Source organism: Stomoxys calcitrans, chromosome 1 (genome assembly GCF_963082655.1).
Source record: "Stomoxys calcitrans chromosome 1, idStoCalc2.1, whole genome shotgun sequence".
Taxonomy (NCBI): Eukaryota; Metazoa; Arthropoda; class Insecta; order Diptera; family Muscidae; genus Stomoxys; species Stomoxys calcitrans.
In genome coordinates, this window is record NC_081552.1 from 219,185,403 (window position 1) to 219,209,905 (window position 24,503).

The window sequence follows — 24,503 nt, forward strand, 5'->3', positions numbered from 1 at the left end:
TTTGAATTTTTTTCATTTTTTCATCGAAAAAAGTAAAGTTTTCGGTTTAGTCATAAACATTGAGGCATGCACTGCACTTAGGAATAGAAATCCGAAAATATTTTGGATTGTCGAAAATCGAAATTTTCCATGGGCTATACCCTTACGAAAAAAATTCACAAAAAATCAAAAGTTGGATTTCTAAGAATTTGTTATACAGAAATGATTGCTCGTGGTGCACCAAATCCAGGGATGCTTTCGGATTTGCATAATATGACGATTTGGGGGAGTTAGAGCATTTACGGAGTAAAATTTTACTATGCATATTTTTGAATTTTTTGCATTTTTTCAACGAAAATAGTAAAGTTTTCGGTTTAGTCATAAACATTGAGGCATGCACTGCACTTAGGAATAGAAATTCGAAAATATTTTGGATTGTCGAAAATAGAAATTTTCCATGGGCTATACCCTTACGAAAAAAATTCACAAACAATCAAAAGTTGGATTTCTAAGAATTTGTTATACAGAAATGATTGCTCGTGGTGCACCAAATCCAGGGATGCTTTCGGATTTGCCTAATATGACGATTTGGGGGAGGTAGAGCATTTTCGGAGTAAAATTTTACAACGAATATTTTTGAATTTTTTGCATTTTTTCATCGAAAAAAGTAAAGTTTTCGGTTTAGTCATAAACATTGAGGCATACACTGCACTTAGGAATAGAAGTTCGAAAATATTTTGGATTGTCGAAAATCGAAATTTTCCATGGGCTATACCCTTACGAAAAAAATTCACAAAAAATCAAAAGTTGGATTTCTAAGAATTTGTTATACAGAAATGATTGCTCGTGGTGCACCAAATCCAGGGATGCTTTCAGATTTGCATAATATGACGATTTGGGGGAGTTGGAGCATTTTCGGAGTAACATTTTACGACGAATAGTTTTGAATTTTTCTAAGAAACTGTTGTATTCGACAATTTAAAAATGAACGGTTTGTTATTTTGTTTTGAAACACAATCAAAACCACTCAGTGTTATCAATCGACCATGTGTTATTAAGCGATAATGTAATATGATGAATAACAACCCTAATTGAAAAATACTTCAAAATAAACAATACACTAATATTGCCGACAGACGATAGGCTGTGTAGTTAACATACTGAAAAATAAGGTAGAGGATTTGTTTTAAAGCTTTGAGCTTTATATTTAAAGCTTTTTGTGAAACTATTCCCAAAAGCTTTAACAAGCGAAATAAGACAACCGTTTTTTGAATTCAATATTTGATAATATATATTTGGTTTATTTAATTTCATATATAAGTATGTTTGTGTATATATTTCATTAAATTGAAATACAAACAAATGAAAGAAATAAAGTTTATACTTTAAGTGAAAATGTTAACAAACGCTGTTGGGTTTTTCTTTTTTGGGATTATATTTTATTAAATATTTATTTTTTTATTAGTAAGGGTCTTAGTTATATTATTATTTTATATACATATTTACACAAATTATAGGTAAATGGATTTGGGATTTTGCTTTTAATAAATTGTAATACATATTGGATATTATTAAATGTCAGTCAAAACTTAGAGTAATTTTATTTATGAATCATTTATTTTAATTATTTTCTTGTATATAATCAAGAGACAACTAATCCCCTTGAAATGATATAAGTTTCTTTTTGGCCTGGCCATATATATATCATGTTTGATATAGAAGTTTGCTATATATGGGGTTTTCTATTTGTTTTATTAATTATTTTCATAAAATATTGTAGCAAGCAAGCTTTCCAATAATACATGTTAATGGTTGTATATTTTTAAGAATGGTTTCTTTTTAAACTCGGTTTTCATTTTCCATGTTGCTATAATTTCTGAAGTAGGAAACCTTGTGGGGATAAGTATTAATCTAAGTTTAGTTTAATAAAAATGTTTCCTATAAAAATACAGTGTTCTTTAGAAGGGATAGTTTAGGAAATTTTATTTTAAGAAAATAGCAAATGTCTTTATATTGGTCCAAAAAATGTTTTTATGTCATTTTAATTAAGTGAAAAAAAATCTTTATTAAAACATTTAAATTATCAAATAAATTTAAGGTGTTTTTTATGACATTGATTTGACAAAGTAGGTATACAAAATGTTCTTTCTGATGATGGATTAACAGCTTTTAGCTGTTCCATGAAATCCGATTATTTGGATTGAAACATTAAGCTCGAGACCAAGGGTTATTTTGATTTTTTTTTAAATTGATCGTTTTGATCCAATATTTCGTTCCTTTTCATAGGGGAGACTACATAAATACAAAAAAAGAAAAATCGTTTACTCGAATTATGATTTCCAAAAATCTCAAACTTACTACAGAGTAAAAATATTAAAACAGTATCGTAGTCTATCTCTGTGCCGATTGTCGCCTTAACCGTTGACGTTGTATTCATTTCGTTTATTTCGTTTGTCGATCAGCATTCGGTATCTCTGTGCCAAGTTCTCTGTGTCTGTTTTAAAGTTTAAACGTATTTGTGTTTTGGTTGAGTGTATATGTAGCATTTCGCGTGCAAGTGGCTTGTGATAGTTCGTTTCACATCGTAAGACTTCTACTCCTCAAGCTCTGGATGGTGGTTGGTCTCTGCACAATGAAAGGTAAATACACTTTTTGATGTTGGTCTGTTGTGGCGTAGCTTGCGGTCTGATTTGGGCCCAGATAGTCTTGATGGTAAATTGTTTTTTGTCTGACCAATGTATTGCATTCTACATTTTTCACAATAAGATCCTCAATATATAGGGTGATTTTTTTGAGGTTAGGATTTTCATGCATTAGTATTTCACAGATCACGTGGGATTTCAGACATGGTGTCAAAGAGAAAGATGCTCAGTATGCTTTGACATTTCATCATGAATAGACTTACTAACGAGCAACGCTTGCAAATCATTGAATTTTATTACCAAAATCAGTGTTCGGTTCGAAATGTGTTCAAATTTTGCTCAGCGATGAGGCTCATTTCTGGTTGAATGGCTACGTAAATAAGCAAAATTGCCGCATTTGGAGTGAAGAGCAACCAGAAGCCGTTCAAGAACTGCCCATGCATCCCGAAAAATGCACTGTTTGGTGTGGTTTGTACGCTGGTGGAATCATTGGACCGTATTTTTTCAAAGATGCTGTTGGACGCAACGTTACGGTGAATGAACACATTTCGAACCGAACACTGATTTTGGTAATAAAATTCAATGATTTGCAAGCGTTGCTCGTTAGTAAGTCTATTCATGATGAAATGTCAAAGCATACTGAGCATCTTTCTCTTTGACACCATGTCTGAAAACCCACGTGATCTGTCAAATACTAATGCATGAAAATATTAACCTCAAAAAAATCACCCTTTAGTAATAAAAAACCAAAAGCTGAACAAATTCAATATCGATAAAACATTTACAACAGTGTATAGAATTTTTTCTGAAGCATGTGAGCATTGCTTTATACGAGCCAACACACAGAGAGAAAAACAAGAAAAAGCGTGCTACGTTCGGCCGGACCGAATCTTGGGAACCCACCACCATGGATTGTGCTAAAATATGGGAGCTCTATTTGGTTATGGAGCGATCTCTACAGTACTTGGCGCAGATTTTTAAAGTCATAACAAAGCACCACATGCTCAATTTCAGCCAAATCGGACAAAAATTGCGGTTTCAAGGGGCTCAAGAAGTCAGATCGGGAGATCAGTTTACATGGGAGATGTATCAGGTTATAGACCGATTTGGACCGGTTGTAAAAGAACACCAAGTGCAAAATTTCAGCCAAATCGGACAAAAATTGCCGCTTCCAGGGGCTCAAGGAGTCAAATCGGGAGATCGGTTTATATGGGAGCTATATGAGGTTATAGACCAATTTGGATCGTGCTAAACACAGTTGTTGGAAATCATAATAGAATACCACATGCAAAATGTCAGCCAGATCGGACAAAAATTGCGGCTTCCAGGGGCTCATGAAGTCAAACCGGGAGATCGGTTTATATAGGAGATATATCAGGATAAAGATCGATTTGGGCTCTACCTAGCACAGATGTTGGAAATCATGACAGAATTTCACATGCAAAATTTCAGCCGGATCGAACAAAAATTGCGGCTTCCAGGGGCTCAAGAAGTCAAATCGGAAGATCGGTGTATATGGGAGCAATATCGGGTTATAGACTGATTTGGACCGTACTTGACACAGCTGTTGGAAGTCGCAAAGTAACAGCGAGTGCAAAATTTCAGCCAAATCGGACGAAAATTGCGTCTTCCAGGATCTCTATCGTGATTTCGACAGACGGATGGGCGGACATGGCTAGTTCGAATCAGAATTTCGAGGCGATCAAAAATATATATACTTTATGGGGTCTTAGACGAATAGTTCGAGGTGTTACAAACGGAATAACTGGATTAGTATACCCCCATCCTATGGTGGTGGGTATTATTAAACTAGACATTACAAGAAGGCACAAGAAGTTTATCGCATTACAAGAACAACAAAAGAGGGAACTAGACATCAAACACAACAAGTCTTGAAACTTTTTGATCCATTTCTACATTGAGAATCCAAAGACTGAGATATGTTTAAGAATGTCTGACCATAATTCGATTCTGCAGGCAGAGATCGGAATGCGTGAGGTGGTGTGGTTTTCACGCGAGCACGTCGAACATGAACACGTCGAATGTGACCATCTTTACCGACAGTAAACTAGCCATCAGGCCAATAACAATAACATGACGTTAAGGTCACGAATAGTCTTGGAGAGTAAGAAGGAGATTAAAGCCTTTTCTGTGGATGCCAAGATCCGTATCGTTTGGGTGCCGGGCTATAGCGGAGTAAGGTGGAATGAAAAAACTGGCAATATGGCAGTGAAGGCCAGAGGACTGGCGTCAATAATCTTGGTAAACCCGAAGCCTTTCGGGTCGATGTAGTTCAAGTTAAGGGCGTGGGCTACGAACGAGGCATGTAGCACTGTAGAATGGCGAAACGGTCGGTAGAACGGCGAAACTCCTATGGGGAGATCCGGATCGTGAGAAGACGAGGCTATTACTGAAAGGAAGTAAGAGGCAGGTCAGCATAGCTTTCGGTATCATAACAGAACACATAGGACTACGAGCTCACTTATACCAAATCGGTGCGGCAAGTGATAGTATGTGTAGGGCGTGTGGGGAAGATGATGAGACGTTGGAGTATTTCCTATTTCATTGCTCGGCGTTCGCGGCAACAGACACCGGTTCTAAGTTGGGGACCCAATACCAGATATGAACCAACTTAGGGGCGTGGTATGGAAAACAAAAAAAGATTTTGTTAGCGGCGCGGAATTCTTAACTTAGATTTTCTTTTTCGAGTGCATAACAAACCGATTACTGGGATAGGTGTATGTTCAGAGTAGCATAGGGTGGATTAATGTCCGCACCCTCTTTTCAACCTAACCTAATGGACAATGAACTTTAATAGAAAATAAATCGTTATATATGTCACCGATCTCCAAGACGTTAAATTCATGAGAAGGTACAAATATAACGAAAAACTCATATCAAGCCAGTAAGGAAATGCAAAAGTCGGGCGGTGCCGACTGTATAATACCCTACATCTACAAAGTGGGTGCAATATCCAATTGTAAACCAATTTTGATGGGCCAATCCGTATAAAATTTCGAGCAAATACGTTCAAACCGTAATAACTGCGGTTGACAAACGACATTATGGCAAATTATCCAAAATCTGGCGAACATATATATGGGAGATATATTTATATCTGAACCGATTTCGTGTGAACTTATTAGATATTTTGGTAGTCGCCGAGGCATGCGTTGTACAAGATTTTGGCAAGATTGGTCAATAAATGCGCTTGCAGTAGTTCTAGAAGTGAAAATCGGGCGATATACATATATGACAGCTATGTCTAAATAAGAACCGATTTCTATGAAACTCACCAGCAATCTTAAGAGTATTGCATTATTCTCAAAATCGAACAAACATAGATGTGGGAGCTATATGTAAATTTGAGCCGATTTCGAGCAAACTTCTTGGGTATTGGAAGTCGTTGAGGAAAGCGTTGTACAAAATTATGGGAAGATTGGTCTTTAAATGTATATATATATATATATATATATATATATATATATATATATATATATATATATATATATATATATATATATATATATATATATATATATATATATATATATATATATATATATATATATATATATATATATATATATATATATATATATATATATATATATATATATATATATATATAAATATATATATATATATATATATATATATATATATATATATATATATATATATATATATGATTTTTATGAAGTTTACCACTTATGTCGAGAGTCAAGAGAAAATCCTTCTGCCAAATTTCCATACAATCGTTAGCAAATGGCCACATTAGTCCAATATTACTCCAAATCGGTAGAACACATACTAATACTGATTTTATCGAATATCAATGATCTTCGTCTCTTGGCCAAAAAGGATGCCAAATTAACATGGACAGATAGACGGACATAGCGTCTATCTCCTCCTGCATGCACTAAGTAATAATACCCTGTACCATAGTGGTGGTGTAGGGTATAACGAGATAACACAACTATTTTCTGGAATAGAAACAAGTAAAAATGGATTAAGTTCGGCCGTGCTGAACCACCATAGATACATTTGCATATGCAAATTTGCTTATGAACATTCCATTAAACAACAGGGGCAAACTTCTCACAAATCAATGAGTGCTGTCCGATTCAATTCTAAGCTCAATGATAAGGGACCTCCTTTTTATAGCCGAGTGCGACACCTCTTTGGGGAGAAGTTCTTAAATGGGAAAGTATCTCACAAATGTCGCCAGCATTTGGGTAGAGGTAACCACCGCAGAAAAATGATATGATTTTCTGATGTTCCTGTTAGGAATCGAAACCAGGCGTTCAGCGTCATAGGCGGACATGCTAACCTCTGCGCTACGGTGGCCTCCATAGATATATTTAATATCCTATTATCTGCTATATCCACATAAATATTTAATATGATACATTTGTCCTACATATACGAGAGCATAACCAGGCCTTTAGTCATCAAATCAATATCATTAATAAAATTTCATTCAGACACATATTCTTATCTAAACATGTAACAACACACAACTTATAAATATTTAACAAATTATTGTCTGGTATAATAAGAAAAAGTAACAAAAAAGATAAAAACAAAAAAAAAAAAAAAATAAAATATATAAAAAAATATGTATAAAGTTTTTCTTTTTTATAAGTTTTTCTTCACTTTAATGCAAATGGGAAGTACAAAGAAAATTATGCATAAAGTTAATATCAAAACTTAGATTAGTTTAGGAGGTTTCTTATAGGTTTTAATTAAAGTTAGTTATTAAGTTTTGGTCGGGTTAGTTACACAGATTTTGGTATTATGCTTGGTAAATATTCAAGTACTTGTTTGGTTAAATCTTTTGCATATCGGTGAGATACATTTTGAGTTGTACGTACTATTTTAAATTGTATGTCTATAGATAGATATATGGTGTAGATATAATTTATACAAAATTGTTGCTTATGTCATATTATGGCATAAGATATGTTGTTATGTGTGGGGCATAGTTAAATATAGGAATTAGAACAAATTTTTCTTTCAATTGAATTAATGAAAGAAATATTAAATATATATTAAAGCTTTTTAACGTGGAATTGAAAAAATAATAGAGCAAAATGTAATTTGGTTATTTGATGCATACATTCTCAAAGTATTGAAAATACTAACCATTTTGAATTAATTGCTCATAGCTACATCAAGAAAATAGTACGGGGTTGACTTATTAACTTAAGCACATCAAAAGCACATTGGTTAAAAAAAATGACTTGGATGAAAAGACTTTCCTTTACCTACGGAACTTCCCTATTTCAATAATTTCCGTGGTACTCACATAGCTGTTGTAACGTCTCAACACATAAGAATCGCTGTAGGATCTTGGAACTGGTAAGATCTAATCTCGAACTCCACAATAGGATGGGGATATACTAGTTTCGTCATTCTGTTTGTAACACCTCGAAATATGCGTCTAAGACCTCATAAAGTATATATATTCTTGATCGTCATGCCATTTAAAGTCGATCTAGCCATGTCCGTCCGTCTGTCTATCGAAAGCATGCAAACTTTCGATCGAGTAAAGCTAGGAGCTTGAACACAAATACTTTTTATAAGTGTAGGTCGGTGTAGGTTACCGTGCTTGGATTACCAGTGCAGTGGACGTAGGCTCGATTTCCGCCAGAAGCCTTGGTTTGTCGCTACTGTGGTATCACAATGGACTTAAAATTGTCCAAGTAAGTCTGTAGAGAACTGCCACTCTTACCTAACCTAACTTAACCTAAAGTGTAAGTCGGTTGGGATTGTAAATGGACCAAAATAAACCGATCTTGTGTCTTGACTTCTTGAGCCTGTAGATAAACACGCGGTGTTTTCGCATCACTTCCAACAACTGTTCTAAGAATGGTTCAAGTCGGTTCATAACCTGATATAGCTGTCATATAAAACGATCTTGGATCATGATTTCTTCAGCATTTAGAGGTCGCAATTCTTATCCGATTTAGCTGTAATTTTGCACGTGGTGTTTTGGTAACACTTCCAACAATAGTGCTAAGTATAGTTCAAATCGGTTCATAACCTGGTAGAGCTGCCACATAACCCGATCTTGGATCTTGACTTCTTGAGCCTCTAGAGAGCGCAATTCTCGTCCGATTTGATTGAAATTTTGTACAATGGCTTCTCCCATGACCTTCAACATACTTCTCAAATATGGTCTGAATCGATCTATAGCTTGATACAGTTCCCATATAAACCAATCTCTCGATTTTGCTTCATGAACCCCTACAAAGCGCAATTTTTATCCGACTCTGGACCGATATGGGCGCAATTCTTATCCGCCAATCCAAAGCTGTACTGCTGGCACCAGTGCCTCGCACTCAAGTATGAATATGAGACTTTTAAAATACCCAACAAACGGACTTCAGAAATGGAACAACGAATTTGTAAACGTCTCAGGTATCCGATCGGAATCTCTCCATTACTTCCAGGTTTAATATCGTCGCCTCGATTATACCGCGATGGTATGGCCTGCTGCTATGCTTTATCCATTCTCCCATCGCCTTAAGTCTAATAGCCGCAATGGCTGCCTCACAATTAATCTATATGTCTATGGGTCGGATCTTTAGAATAATCTTCAGTGCCAAGACAACATGTTCTCCGAACCTGTTGTATTATCCTGACGCTACACTTTTTGTCCATCGCAGTCCACCAAACTACTGAGGCATAAGCAAGTATTGGCCTAATCACGCTCCTGTAGAGCACTATCTTCGGATTCAGGCCCCATTTCTAGTTTACGGCACAACATCTGTGAGCCTTCTCAGTACGCTAGTGAAAGTGACACTTCCAATTCAGTTTCCTGTCCAACACCACACCTTAGTATTTGACCTCGTCAGATATCGAAATCGTTCTATTGAGGAAACGTTATGCGTCACATTGGACCACCTTTGTTTTCCTCGTGAACAGTCAGATTTCAGTTATCTATGGGTTAACATTGAGATCTCTAGGTCTAGCCCAGACTTATGCCATATGCAAGACCCTTTCGGCCATTCTGGATAGCTAAATAGTTCGGATTTTTACCCCTTAAATGTATTATAACATAGTCTGCGTAACAGACGGGTTCAAATCCCTCGGCAGTCACCATCCGTAGTAGGTTATTTATGGTGGTCACTCAGAGAAGTGGCGATTAAATGCCCTCGTGTGGCTTTCCCTGTGCCACTCTCTTATATATATGTCATGGGACCCACAATTTATCCACCAGCTCCTTAGCATACGGATTTTACAGTCTCTAAGGACCCGATCAACCCGCCAGCAGCTATTCTACATTGTTCTCACTTCCAGTAAGTAAGGAAAAGTTTCAAGACTTGTTGCGTTTGGTGTCTAGTTCCCTCTTTTGTTGTTCTTGTAATGCGATAAACTTCTTCTTGGCCCTAGGGTTGTCCGGGCGGCCCCTGATGTTGGTCACCTTGATATTTCGAAACATTGTTCGGGCTGCCAAATCTCCATTTATGATCTGATTTTCAAATTGTTTTACTGGATAGTGCTAAAACATTTCCATGTAGAACTCGTGCAGAGCTAGGATTGATGCCGACGTGCAAGATGTACGCCCCGATTTTGACCAGGGACCATACGATACACGTCACCTGTTTAACTGTCCAGCCAGACCCTCTCGACTCAGACCCAGATCCCTATGGACGCACCCCATCTAAGTCGCAGAGTTCCTGGATCTTGACACCCAACAGAATCAAGCAGACGAAAGATAGAACACAAAAAACTGTTACAACAACAATATCACCACTGGTTTCAGAGATATTCGACTATAATTTCTTTTTGTGCAATTTTGACCCAGATTTGCTTCGTGTTTTGCAATTTGCAAAGGCATTTATGGTTCGACTTTAATGTATATGCATGATTTGCATTCGTGACCAAATTTACAACTAAAAATAAATTTTACCCGATTTTTTTTCAAAAATCCCCAAAATACCCCATTTCAAGCAAAAATGGTTTCAAAATCGGCATTTTTTGGAAAATTTGCTGTGGAGGATACAAATATTGTTAGGTGCAAACATTTTTTTTGCATGAGTTTAGGCGACATATGGAGTAAAAACAAGTAAGAGCGTGCTATGTTCGGCCGGGCCGAATCTTATATACCCTCCACCATGGATCGCTCGTACCCACCCACAGGACCGATCGCCATGGGAACAGCTTGGCCATTGGTTATTTAAAGGCGCCAATAACCCGCTTTGTCATATTGATCATCATAGGCACTCAGTATTTGTGCAAGAGCCGGTGCCGCCCGGCCACTCACTGAGACTCTCTGCTCGATACCGCTGAGTGTCCGCGACTGCTGTTGCAGCTACTCCGCATGGAGCATTCCACTATCCGCAACCTGTGGACGCGCCCGGTAGCTCGCAGCAAAGCTTTTCGTAACAGTAAAGAACACCACACAGATAGGACCTCAATGTTCCAGCCTGTGTGGTGCTCACAGCTATCCCGTGCCGGGCTTTTTTTTTGGTCTAACAAAAGTATTTTCATCGAATGTTTTTTTTTGAAAAAACTTGCTTCAATACCTTAATTTTTATACCCTCCACCATACGATGGGGGGGTATACTAATTTCGTCATTCTATTTATAACTACTCGAAATATTCGTCTGAGACCCCATAAAGTATATATATTCTTGATCGTCGCGACATTTTATGTCGATCTAGCCATGTCCGTCCGTCCGTCCGTCTGTCTGTCGAAGGCACGCTAACTTCCGAAGGAGTAAAGCTAGCCGCTTGAAATTTTGCACAAATACTTCATATTAGTGTAGGTCAGTTGGGATTGTAAATGGGCCATATCGGTCCATGTTTTGATATAGCTGCTATATAAACCGATCTTGGGTCTTGACTTCTTGAGTCTCTAGAGTGCGCAATTCTTATCCGATTGGAATGAAATTTTGCACGACGTGTTTTGTTTTAATATTCAACAACTGTGCCAAGTATGGTTCAAATCGGTCCATAACCTGATATAGCTGCCACATAAACCGATGTTGGGTCTTGACTTCTTGAGTCTCTAGAGTGCGCAATTCTTATCCGATTGGAATTAAATTTTGTACGACATATTTTGTTATGATATCCAACAATTGTGCCAAGTATGGTTCCAATCGGTGCATAACCTGATATAGCTGTCATATAAACCGATCTTGGGTCTTGACTTTTTGAGCCTTTAGAGTGCGCTATTCTTATCCGATTTGAATGAATTTTGGCACGTAGTATTTTGTTATGATATCCAACAACTGTGCCCAGTATGGTTCAAATCGGATCATAACCTGATATAGCTGTCATATAAACAGATATGGGGACTTGACTTCTTGAGCTTCTAGAGGGCGCAATTCCTATTCGATTTGGCTGAAATTTTGCATGACGTATTTTATTTTTACTTTCAACTACTGTGTCAAATAAGGTTCAAATAGGTTAATAACCTGATATAGCTGTCATATAAACCGATCTGGGATCTTGACTTCTTGAGCCTGTAGAGGTCGCAATTATTATCCGATTTGCCTGAAATTTCGTACGACGGATCCTCTCATGACCATCAACATACTTGTTTATTATGGTCTGAATCGATCTATTGGCCGATAAAGCTCCCATATAAATCGACTTCTCTATTTTACCTCTTGAGCCCCCAAAGGGAGCAATTCTTATTCGAAATGGCTGACATTTTACACAGGTCTCAAACATATAATTTAATAGTGGTCCAAACCGGACCATATCTTGATATCGCTCTAATAGCAGAGCAAATCTTTTCTTATATCCTGTTTTGCCTAAGAAGAGATGCCGGGAAAAGAACTCGACAAATGCGATCCATGGTGGAGGGGGATTCCGCCCGCCCGAAATTTGCACGCTTTGACTTGTTTTTTTATAAGTTTTTTTTCGATTTTCTCCCACTGTGCGATGTAGAACTCTTTATAGCGAGCCTTTTAAATTCAAAATATTCTTTGAGCTCAGTTATGTTTTACATTTCACAAAAAAAAAACAAGTACTGTCTTAGTATATAGTATTTAAAATATACAATTTAAAAATTCTATAGCATTGATAGGCAGTTATTACTATTATTGATGCTATGAATTTTTTAAGGTTCTTAAATTTGTAATTTAATCATCTAGAGTTGATGTACAAAAAACTGAAACAATCATTCACTATGAATATTTTAATAATTAATGGAAATAAATATTTCAAATATAATAAATGTTTTTTTTTTTCCTTTTTGGTTTTGTAATAACAAACTAATAACAATGCGATGCGTAATGCTTTTGTTACAATTTTTTTTTTCAGTTTCGCAATTGTTTCATTAACTCTTAATGCCATAAAAAAATAACAATAATTTTGTCTATATTTTTTGTATGCTTGTTGTTTTGTTTTTATGTTTTGTATATAATAAAACTACATAAACTTTCCATTTTAAATGTTGGATGCTTCCTTTTGTTGTTGTTACAAGTTAGTGTCTGTGTGTGTGTAAGTATGTCCGCTTTATATATATATGTATAATCTTTCAACTACTATCACAATATGAAATGTCTTATGTTTGGTGTAACATATTTTCTTGTTTTTGGTTTTCTTGGCTTCAATATAATCCAGGCGTTAGTTTTTTTTTGTTTGTTTGGTAACCCATCTTACATAATTATACACTTTTTACGTGCCACTGAACTTTCGCCTTCATTCATGGCCATTGTTTTGGAACGCATTAAATTCAAGTCTGTCCTTATGCTGGGTCGCCGCGCATTTGGGGTTACCACGCCACAGGCATCACTGAAGCGCCTCTTAATGGAGAGAGCATTCTTCTTAGTACCCCCCGCCGAGGAGTGCGGCGGCAGTGGTGAGGGCGCCCCAAATACCGTAACCACACGTCTATGATGATTGGGAGCCATTTCCAAAGGTAAATTAGAGGCGGTGAAAAGAGCATAGAATAAATCGTCAATGCGAAAATTCTGTTTGGCCGAACATTCCACAAAGACACAGCAGTTGTCCTGGCCAGCAATGTAGCCCATAACTTCGTCCAGTTGAACGGTTCTGGGATTTGGGATAGGGGGTTGGCAAAAACAAAGGGAAATTTTAAAATTTTTGCGAAATTACTAGCCATGCCATCACTCACCTTTGATCTTTGTCGCATTTATTTCCCGCCAATACCATGGGGATTTTCGGCAGAGTTTTCTTTTTGAAACCAGATCCTGGATTAAGGGCTGCCCATTTAGTTTCCAGAATATTTTCCCTCAGTCGTACAACTTCTTCGAATGATTCTCGTGAATCCATGCTGAAGACCAAAATGAAGAGATCACCTGAAATAGAGACGATATATCATTATTGCTAGAACTCTGTAATAATTATGAGGGATTGGGGCTGTGAGAGCCTGTAAGCTTTTTTACAGGCTAGTGCAAAGAATAAAACAGAAAAGTCTTAAAATTTGTGCAAATTTCGATCGATTGCAAAAGGGTTTAGAGCGCATAACAAGCCGATTACTGGCTTAGGTGTATGTCCATAGTGGCATGGGGCGGATTAATATCTGCACCCTCTTTTCAACCTAACCTAACTGAGTTTGTTTTTTGTACCCTCCACCAAAGGATGGGGGTATACTAATTTCGTCATTCTGTTTGTGACACCTCGAAATATGCGTCTGAGACCCCATAAAGTATATATATTTTTAATCGTCATGTCATTTTAAGTCGACCTAGCCATGTCCGTCCGTCCGACCGTCCGTTTGTCTGTCGAAAGCACTCAAACTTTCGTAGGAGTAAAGCTAGTCGCTTGAAATTTTGCACAAATATTTTTATTAGTGTAGGTCGGTTGAGATTGTAAACGGGCCAAATCGGTTCATGTTTTGATATAGCTGCCATGTAAACCGATCTTGGGTCTTGACTTCTTGAGCCTGTAGAGGGCGCAGTTCTCGTCCGATTTGACTGAAATTTTGCACGTGGTGTTTTGGTATCACTTCCAACAACTGTGCTAAGTATTGCGTAAATCGGTATAGAACCTGATATAGCTGCCATATAAACCGATCTGTGATCTTGACTTCTTGAGCCTCTAGAGGGTGCAGTTCTGGTTTAAATTGGTCTATGTTTTGATATAACTGCCATATAAACCGATCTTGGGTCTTGACTTCTTGAGCCTCTAGAGGGCGCAATTCTCATCCGATTTGGCTGAAATTTTCCATGAGGTGTTTTGTCATGACTTCCAATAACTGTGCTAAGTATTGCGTAAATCGGTATAGAACCTGATATAGCTGCCATATAAACCGATCTGTGATTTTGACTTCTTGAGCCTCTAGAGGGTGCAGTTCTCATCCGATTTGGCTGAAATTTTGTACAACGGCTTCCGTCATGACCTTCAATATACGTGTCTAATATGGTTTGAATCGATCAATAGCTTGATACAGCTCCCATATAAACCTGTCTCCCGATTTTGCTTCTTGAACCCCTACAAGGCGCAATTCTTATCAAAATGGACTGAAATATACCACAATAACTTCTACAATGTTTAGCATTCAATACATTTATGGTCCGAATCGGACTTTAACTTGATATAGCTCCAATAGCATAACAGTTCTTATTGAATATTCTTTGTTTGCCTAAAAAGAGATGCGATCCATGGTGGAGGGTATATACGATTCGGCCCGGCAGGACTTAGCACGCCTTTACTTGTCTCCTTCTACCTCTTCTTTCATAATCTGTTCAGTTTTTACTGCTGCTTCTGAAAAAGTTGAATTCTGTTCCACAGTGTAGCTTACAGACGTTAAACTAAACATTACTGTTTATATTTAATAGTTGTAATTATACTATTAAATTTTCTTATTGTGACAACTGTTGACAGAAATATTATCACTTTCATACTTAAGTTTTAATGGTGTAACATGTGATATTAAAATTATAGTTTGTAGAAGAACAGCAAACCTTTTTAAAAGCATGTGTCACAAGCTGCAATGTTAATGGTTTTATGACATCCCCCTCATAAAGAAATGAATATGAGTAAAAGATTAATGTTCTGCGGCCTATTTTAGGACATGCAGTAAATGCTTGGAAATTGTTTTACGCAATTTGCATGTCATTTTCAGACTAATGATATTTGCTATCCTGGAAATGAAATGGTTACCAAACTAAACTACCAACCACTATACTCGGGAAGTTCTGCATTCTGTGTGATGTGTATGCGGGTGACGCAAATAAATTAATAATTAAAATTATATTATATAAGCAAATAGTCTACATATGTATTTGGGCTCTTGTAAAACTAATTAAATACTTTTGCCAAATGAGTAATTATGTGTGTTTATAGGCTGTCATATGTCCATTTTGATAAGAGTATTTTTTTTAGTTTTATGTTTGAAACAGCCACAAAGATAATTAATATGAATAATAGCTCAATTTGGGAGAGAAGTTACATGGCAAAAAACAAAGAGATAAGAGAATTATAAGGATATGCATTTTTTCTAAAGAAACATTTGTCAATATTTTTGATTTTGATTTTTTTATAACCACCACCGAAGGATGGGGGTATATTTTAACATTCCGTTTGCAACACATCGAAATAACAATTTCCGACCCTATAAAGTACATATATATATTTTTGATAGCCATAAAAATCTAAGACGATCTAGTCATGTCCGTCCGTCTGTCTGTTGAAATCACGCTGCAGTCTTTCACAAGTACATGTTCGTCTTTTTATAACCACCACCGTAGGATGCAACACATCGACATATCAATTTTCGACCCTACAAAGTATATATATTTCGGATCGTCCTAAAATTCTAAGACGATTTAACGATGTCCGTGTGTCTGTCCGTCCGTCTGTTGTAATCACTCTACAGCCTTCAAATATTGAGATATTGAGCTGAAATTTGACACAGACACGTCTTTTTGATGCACACTAGTTAAGTTCTTGAACGGTCCAAATCGGACCATATTTGGATATAGCTGCTATATAGACCGATTTTCCGATAAAGGGTCTAATGCCCATAAATCCTTTATTTTTAATCCGTTTTCGCTTAAAATTTAAAACAGTGAGTAGCTTAAGGCATCCCGACAACTGACCCAAATATGGTTCAGATCGGGCTATATTTAGATATAGCTGCCATATATACCGTTCTCGGATAAAGGGTCCGAAGCCCATAAAAGCTTTATTTAGCACACCATTTCGTGGAAATTTGAAACAGTGGATTAGTTTGAGCCTCCTGATATCTGACCTGAATACAGTACCGATCGAACTATATTTAGATATAGCTTTATTTGTCACTCGATTTCAATGAAATTTGAAACAGTGAGTAGTTTTAAGCCTCCCGACATCTGACCCAAATATGCTTCAGATTGGATTATATTTAGATATAGCTGACATATAGACCAAACTCCCGATAAGGGGTCTGAAGGCCATAAAAGCTTTATTTTCTGAACGATTTCGCTTAGATTTGAAACGTTGAGTAGTTTTAGACCTCCTAACATAGGACCCAAATATGGTCCAGATCGGACTATATTTAGATATAACCGTCATATAGACCGATCAGCCGATAAAGGGTCTGAAGCCCATAAAAGGATTATTTTTTAACCGATTTCGCTGAAATTTGAAACAGTGAGTAGTTTTACGCCTCTCAACATAAGACCCAAATATGATTCAGATCTGCCGATAAAGGATCTGAAGCCCATTAAAGCTTTATTTATTACCCAATTTCGCTGAAATTTGAAACAGTGAGTTGTTTTGAGCCTCCCGATTTCCGAGCTTAATATGGTTGAGGTCGAACTATGTTTACATATAGCTGCCATACAGACCGATCTGCCGATAAAGGGTCTGAAGGCCATAAAAGATTAATTTTTAACCGATTTCGCTGAAATTTGAAACAGCGCGTAGTTTTGTGTCTACCGGCATCCGTCCTAAATATGGTTCGGATCGGACTATATTTAAATATAGCTACCATATAGACCGATCTGCCGATAAAAGGTCTGAAGCTCATAAAAGCTTTATTATTACACGATTTTGTTATAATTTGAAATACAAAATTCAACAGTGACTTATGTTTAGTAGGCCACTCAATGTCCGTGCTGAATTTAGGTGCATAAGTTATCCAATTTTCACCGGATTGCGACGAAAGGGGGTTTACATATACACCCGAGGTGGTGGGTAACCAAAGTTCGGCCCGGCCGAACATAATGCCTTTTTACTTGTTTCGTCATGGAAGAGGCACATCCCGGAGTGCCTTCTCCACACGCTTTCTGGTCCGTGCCGGGATTGAAAAGAACCCCGGACCCTGGTTCTGTTCGGTTTGCCAGAACCACCTCAATCATCGGTCGGTGTCGGTGAGGTGTAACCGGTGCATGGAGTGGGTACATTTCCGATCTTGCTCTGCCCTCACTTCACTACGGGAGCATAGTCCTATTGGATATGTTGCAAGGTGCTGTGCGAACAGCCAGCAGTGGGTCACAAGCTTCGTCGTCGGACTATGTGACCCCCCTGACCTCTCCCGTGCGACAATATACACAACAGCAGCATCCCAGCCCCAATATTGCCAGGCCAAAACCAGGAAATTTATCGTTTTTGCAACTAAACTGCAACGGTTTCCGTGGCAAGATCGATGAGATTGAGGATTACATGAGTCGGAAGAGCATATTGGTTGCAGCGATCCAGGAGACAAAGCTGACCAACACCTGCAGCTTGCACAGTTGTCACGGATACAATGTGCTATGTAAGGATCGCTCAAGGAATGGAGGTGGGGGATTGGCCTTCGTGATACACCATTCCGTAAAATAGAGACCCATATCGCGTGCGTCTGGCGCTAGTGACCCCTACATGGAGTTCATGGGGATAGCAGTCAGGTCCGGTACTGGCCGAGATAGGGCTATACAATGTGTATATACCGCCGGCTGGTAGCTGTGTCCCAATTAATGGCCAAGCTGACAAGCCCGACATAAGTGGGTTACTATCTGGCCATAATCGTCTGGTTCTAGGGGACTTCAATGCGCATCACATTTCATGGCATTCTCCCCTACGTAACGACTAGCGTGGCATAGCTTTGACAGAGTAGAATGAAGGCTCCACGTTTTGTACGGTGAATAAGGATGCCCCCACTAGGATTACGAGGAGGTGCAGCAGCTTGCCAGACATTTTCATTGCATCCCCTTATCTCCTGAGTGATGTATCCTGGCATGTAGTCATCTCTTTGGGGTCAGACCACGTCCCTATAATTCGTCATAACCTCTGAGCGCCGGACATTTAACAATCAGAAGAAGGCCGATTGGGCTGGCTTCAGAGAGTATACCAATCGCCGCTTCAGTGAACTGCCACCCCCCTCGGATGTGCAAATTTCCGAGAGGAAATTCCGAGACATCATTAACGCAGCAGCCGCTCGCTCGCGAATACCCCAGGTGCGGCCCAATTTCCCGGCGCAGGCAGTGGTACTCGCAGACGAGCGAGACCCCACTTACCCCAGAATCAGTGATCTGAATCTGGAAATAAACAGGGTAGTTAACGAACATAAGCGGAATTTGTGGCTGGAACACTTGCAGCAATGTAACTTAGGCACCGGCTTAGGCAAGCTGTGGTCTACTGTTAAGTCACTCTCGAACCCCCGTAGACGGGATGACAACATCTCAGTCACTTTTGGCGAAGTAACCGTGACTGATCCGAAGAGATGCGCTAAGTTGTTCAACGGTCAATTTATTGTGCATCCCGAGAGTGACAGGATAAGGAGGAGAGCCATTCGCCGTATCCGTGGTCATCACAATTTACCATGGGCGAAGTTATGAATGTAATCTATGGCACAAAATCATCCAAGGCGTTGGGCCCCGACGGAATCTCCACATTGATGTTGAAGAATCGGGATTTACCTGGAGTTGAATACCTTACTTCTGTTCTCAACCTGTCTTTGAATACTCTTATAGTTCCCGATGTCTGGAAAATGGGGAGAGTGATCCCGCTACTGAAGCTTGGAAAGGACCCCAGTTTGGGCGAGTCGTACAGACCGATCTTTCTTCTCTCACCAGTAGCAAAGACGCTCGAGGCTCCTCCTGAACCTCGTAGGAGAATTACCATTCGACGAGCATCAACATGGATTTCGAAGGCTGCATAGCACAACAATTGCTTTGCATGCCATCACCGCACACATTTACAGCGGCTTCAGTCAGCCCAGGCCATGTTATAGGACGGTCCTCGTTGCTCTGGACCTATCGAAGGCATACGACACGGTCATTTCGCTGCAAGAAATCTGAAGATATCTGCCACAAAATCTTCAGCCACATTGTTTATTACAAATACTCGTGAGGTGAATACTGAGCTGACTGTGATGGTTGATGGAGAAATGATTCCGACCATCAAGTGTCCCAAAATAATTGGCGTCACATTTGACAGCTCTTACACATTCTCTACACATGCCACAGCAATTTGCGATAAAGTCAAAAGTAGAAACAAGGTCATTAAGTCACTTGCAGGCTGCACTTGGGGTGCAGACAAAGAAACCTTGTTGACCATGTACAAAGTAATTGGCCGGTCTGTGGTAAGTAATGCAGCGCCAGTGTGGTCTCCTCAGCTTTGTGACACGCAGTGGAATATTATTTAGATCTGTCAGAATGCCGCCCTCCGAAAGGCGACGGGCAGAGTAGTTTGCTCTATTACGTTCCGGCAGATGCAGCCGCCTCAACTCCTACAGAGCTAATGAGCAAATGTTCTGTCATAGCCAATTTAAGTAAGTAAGGGCCGGAGATGTATAATTGAGAGATCGGCTTATATAGTTTTAGACCGATTTGGACAATACCTTTCAAGGATGATGGAGTCATAACAAAACACTACGTACAAAGTTTAAGCCCAATAGTACAACAATTGCGGCTTCCAGGGGTTTAACATGCCAAATCGAAAAATCTTTTTATATGGAAGTTATAACAGACTATCCACCGGTTTTGACCATACCTATCATGGATGTCATAACAGAACACTACGTGCAAAAATGCGTCCAATAGGATACAAGTTGCGACTTTTAGAGGATCGAGATGTCAAATCGGAAGATTGGTTTATATGGTAGCATAATATGGTATTAAGCCCTTCTAAATCTTTCTTAAATTTGGCCCAGATCGGTAGAGATTTGGATATAGCTGCCATTTAGATCAATCTCCCGATTTAAGGTTTTGGGCCCATAAAAGGCGCATTTATTATCCGATGTCGCCGAAATTTGGGACAGTGAGTTGTGTTAGGCCCCTCGACATCTTTATGCAATTTGGCTCAGATCGGTCCAGATTTGGATATAGCTGCCATATAGACCTATCCCTCGATTGAAGGTCTTGAGCCCATAGCAGGCGCATTTGTTGTCCGATGTCGCCAAAAGTTGGGACAATGTGTTGTGTCGGTTCAGATTTGGATGTAGCGACCACATAGACCGATCTCTCGATTTAAAGTCATGGCCCCATAAAAGGCGCATTATAATCCGATTTCGGTGAAATTTGACACTGTGACTTATATTAAGCTTTTTGACATCCGTTTCGTATATGGTTCGATCGGTTCTATTTTGTTCTATAAAATTGGACAGTGACTTGTACTTATTAGACCACTCAATGTCCGTGGCGAATTTGGTCTAAATTGGACCATATTTGGATAAAGCTGCGTAAATTATGCATTTTCACCGAATTATGAAGCAATGTGGTTTACATATATACCCGAGGATACCCACATCCAAAGTTCGGGCCGGACGAATTTAACGCCTTTTTTACATGTTATGTAATGATTCAGACCATACTTCGCACGATCGTTGGAAATCGTAACAGAACACTACGTAGAATATTTCGCTCCATTCGGTTAAAAATTGTGGCTTTAAGGGGGTCAAGAAATCAAATCCGGGGATCGGTTTATATGGGAGCTATATCAGGTTATACACCGACTCGTACCATAATTGGCAAGTTCGTTGAAATTCGTAGCAGAAAACTGAGAGCGAAATTCCAGCCCAATCGGCTAATAATTGCAGCTTCTAGGGGTCAAATCGAAGGACCACTTTATATGGTAGCTATATTAAAATCTGAACATATAGTCAGCTTTATGCGTTCGACCGCAATTGTGATTTGCACAGGAGGAAGGGAAAAAGTAGAGATATTGAGTTGAAACTTTGCACTGATTCGTTTTTTGTCTACAGGCAACTTAAGTTTGAAGATGGGGTATAAAGTTCTAAATTTTGACGTAGCCCCCATATAGTGAGATCTTTTTGGTACCAAAATTTACGAATTTTGAATGGATCATTAAATTACCCGTTATATATTTTCTTTTTGTACTTACATGCCAAATTTCAGACCTCTAGCTCCATCTGCAAAGAAAATACCAAATGGTTCCAGTTTTGGTACCAAAATGTATGCATTTTTAATAGAAAATTTAGCTACCTATCATTTTCTTTATAGTTGTACATACATGCTAAATTTCACACCTTTGGTTTCATCTATGAAGAAAATACTAAATGGTACCAAAATGTGCGAATGGTGAATAGAACAATTAGCCACCCAATATTTATTTCTCAGTTGTACCCACATGCCAAATTTCAGACCTCAAGATACATCTGAACAGAAAGAACAAAATGGTACTAATTTCGGTACTAAAATGTACGAATTTTGAATAGATCGTTTAGTCATCCATCATGTATTTCTTAGATGTACCTACATGCCAAATTTCAGATTTCAAGATCCGTCTGAACAGAAAGTACAAAATAGTAGCAATTTTGGTACCAAAATGTATGAATTTTGAATAGATCACTAAGTCATCTATTATTTATTTCTCATTTGTACCTATATCCTAAATTTCGGACTTCTAGAACCATATACAAGTACCAATTTTTATACCAAAATGTTAGAATTGTGAAAAAATCATTTAGTCTGGCATCATATATTTCTAAGTTTTGCACAGAAAAGTCAAATGGTGCCGATATTGGTACCAAAATGTACGAATTGTAAAAAGAACATAGTCACCTATCACATTTTTTTCCTAGTTGTACCAGCAAGCCAAATTTCAGACCTCTAACTTCATCTTTAAAGAAAATACTTAATGGTACCGTTTTTGGAACCAAAATGTTCGAGTTTTCAATAGATAATTTAGTCTCCCATTATATATTTCCTAGTAGTACCTACGTGCCAAATTTCAGACCTCTAGCTCCATATGTAAAGAAAGTTCTAAATGGTACCAATTGCGGTACTAAATTTACGTTTCCTCTCGTTAACAGTACTATTTTTCCATTTTTTCTTTTTATCCTCATCCCTTTGCACCTGATCTCTTTTAAATCAAATTTTGAAATTCTACCTCTATCCATCCACCCTGTACAAAGTTCACCCATTTAGTACCTTTTTGGTACTTTTTTAAGTACCTAAATGTACAAATATCCAAAAAGTCTTTTAGTCACCCAATTATGTTTGCCAAAGTGTACCTAAGTTCCAAAGTTCAGAGCTCTAGATCGATTAACAAAGAAAGTACCAAAAAGTACTATTGGTACTTTCTTTCCCACTTCCGGTACGATTTTCACAATTTTTTCACCATACCTTATTTTTTGAGACGCTCTTTAGTTTGAGCCCAAAAACATAAGCCAGTCCTTTCCGTTCACGCTGGGCAAATATGTACCATTTCGTACTTTTTAGTACCTAAACGTACGAATCCGTTCCTTTAACCCAATACCAACAGTGATATGGGACCGCCTTTTTTTTTGCTAAGTCCGAACGGGGTGCCGCTTAGCGACAATAATTGTGAAAGAAGTTTTAACATGGCTGGATACTCTAAAAATGTCGCCAGCTTTTGTAAGGGGATAACCACCGCAGAAAATTTTTGTACGCTCCACCATAGGATTGGGGTATACTAATTTCGCCAATCCGTTTGTAATATATCCAAATATTTGTCTACGATCCCAGTATATATATATATTCTTGATCGCTATGATACTTTAAGTCGATCTAGCTATGTCCGTCGGTCTGTCAGTCTGTCCGTCTGTCTGTGGAAAGCACGCTAACATTCGAAGGAGTAAACCTAGGCGCTTGAAATTTTGCACACATACTTCCCATCAGTGTAGGTCGTTTGGTATTGTATTGTAAATGGGCCATATCGGTCTATGTCTTGATATAGCTGGCATACAAACCGATCTTAGATCTTCACTTCTTGAGCCTCTAGATGGCGCAATTTTTATCAAATTTAGCTGACATTTCGTATGAGAGGGTTTGTTATGACTTTCAATATCTGTGCCAAGTATGGTCAAAATCGGTTCATAAATTGATATTGCTGCCATATAAACCGATCTCGGATTTTGATTTCTTGGCTGAAATTTTGTACAACGACTTCTCGTATGAGCTCCATTATGCGTGCTTAATATTGTCTGAATAGGTCTATAATCTAATATAGCTGTCATATAAGCCGATCTTCCGATATTAGTGCTTGAGCTCCTATAGGGCGCAATTCTTATCCGATTTTCCTGAAATTTTGCACAATGACTTCTTATATGGTCTCGTATCGTATCGGTTTATAAACTGATATGGCTCAAATAGCATGGAGCCAACTACTATGCCAAGTATGGTCAAAATCGGTTCATAAATTGATTAGCTGCCATCTAAACCGATCTCGGATCTTGACGTCTTGAGCCTCTAAAGAGCACAATTATTATCAAATTTGGCTAAAATTTCATGAAGTTTTTTGTTTTGATTTCCAACAACTATGATAAGTATGGTCTAATCGGTTCATTACCAGATATAGATCCCATATAAATGATCTCCCGATTATATTTTTTGCGTTTATAGAGAGCGCAATTCTTATCCAATTTGGCTGAAATTTTCAGCATGCGTGTCTAATATGGTCTTAATAGGTCTATAATCTAATGTAGCTGTCACCAAAACCGTACTCCCGATATTACTTCTTGAGCTCCTATAGGGCGCAATTCTTATTCGATTTATTGGGTTGCCC

The 24,503-nt window shown here is 38.1% G+C and overlaps 1 protein-coding gene across 1 annotated transcript in view; it reads right to left on the minus strand.

Annotated features, from left to right (window-relative positions):
* Window positions 1–12,921: 12,921 nt before the first annotated feature.
* LOC106091334 (GTP-binding protein Rhes) overlaps window positions 12,922–24,503 on the minus strand; it is a 64,288-nt gene continuing 52,706 nt past the window's right edge. Inside the window, exons 3-4 of the mRNA XM_013257823.2 lie at window positions 13,723–13,906; window positions 12,922–13,640 (exon numbers count right to left, since the gene is read on the minus strand). Coding sequence (XP_013113277.1) covers window positions 13,244–13,640; window positions 13,723–13,906 — 581 coding nt within the window. The 3' untranslated portion in view covers window positions 12,922–13,243. The remainder of the gene's footprint in view (window positions 13,641–13,722; window positions 13,907–24,503) is intronic.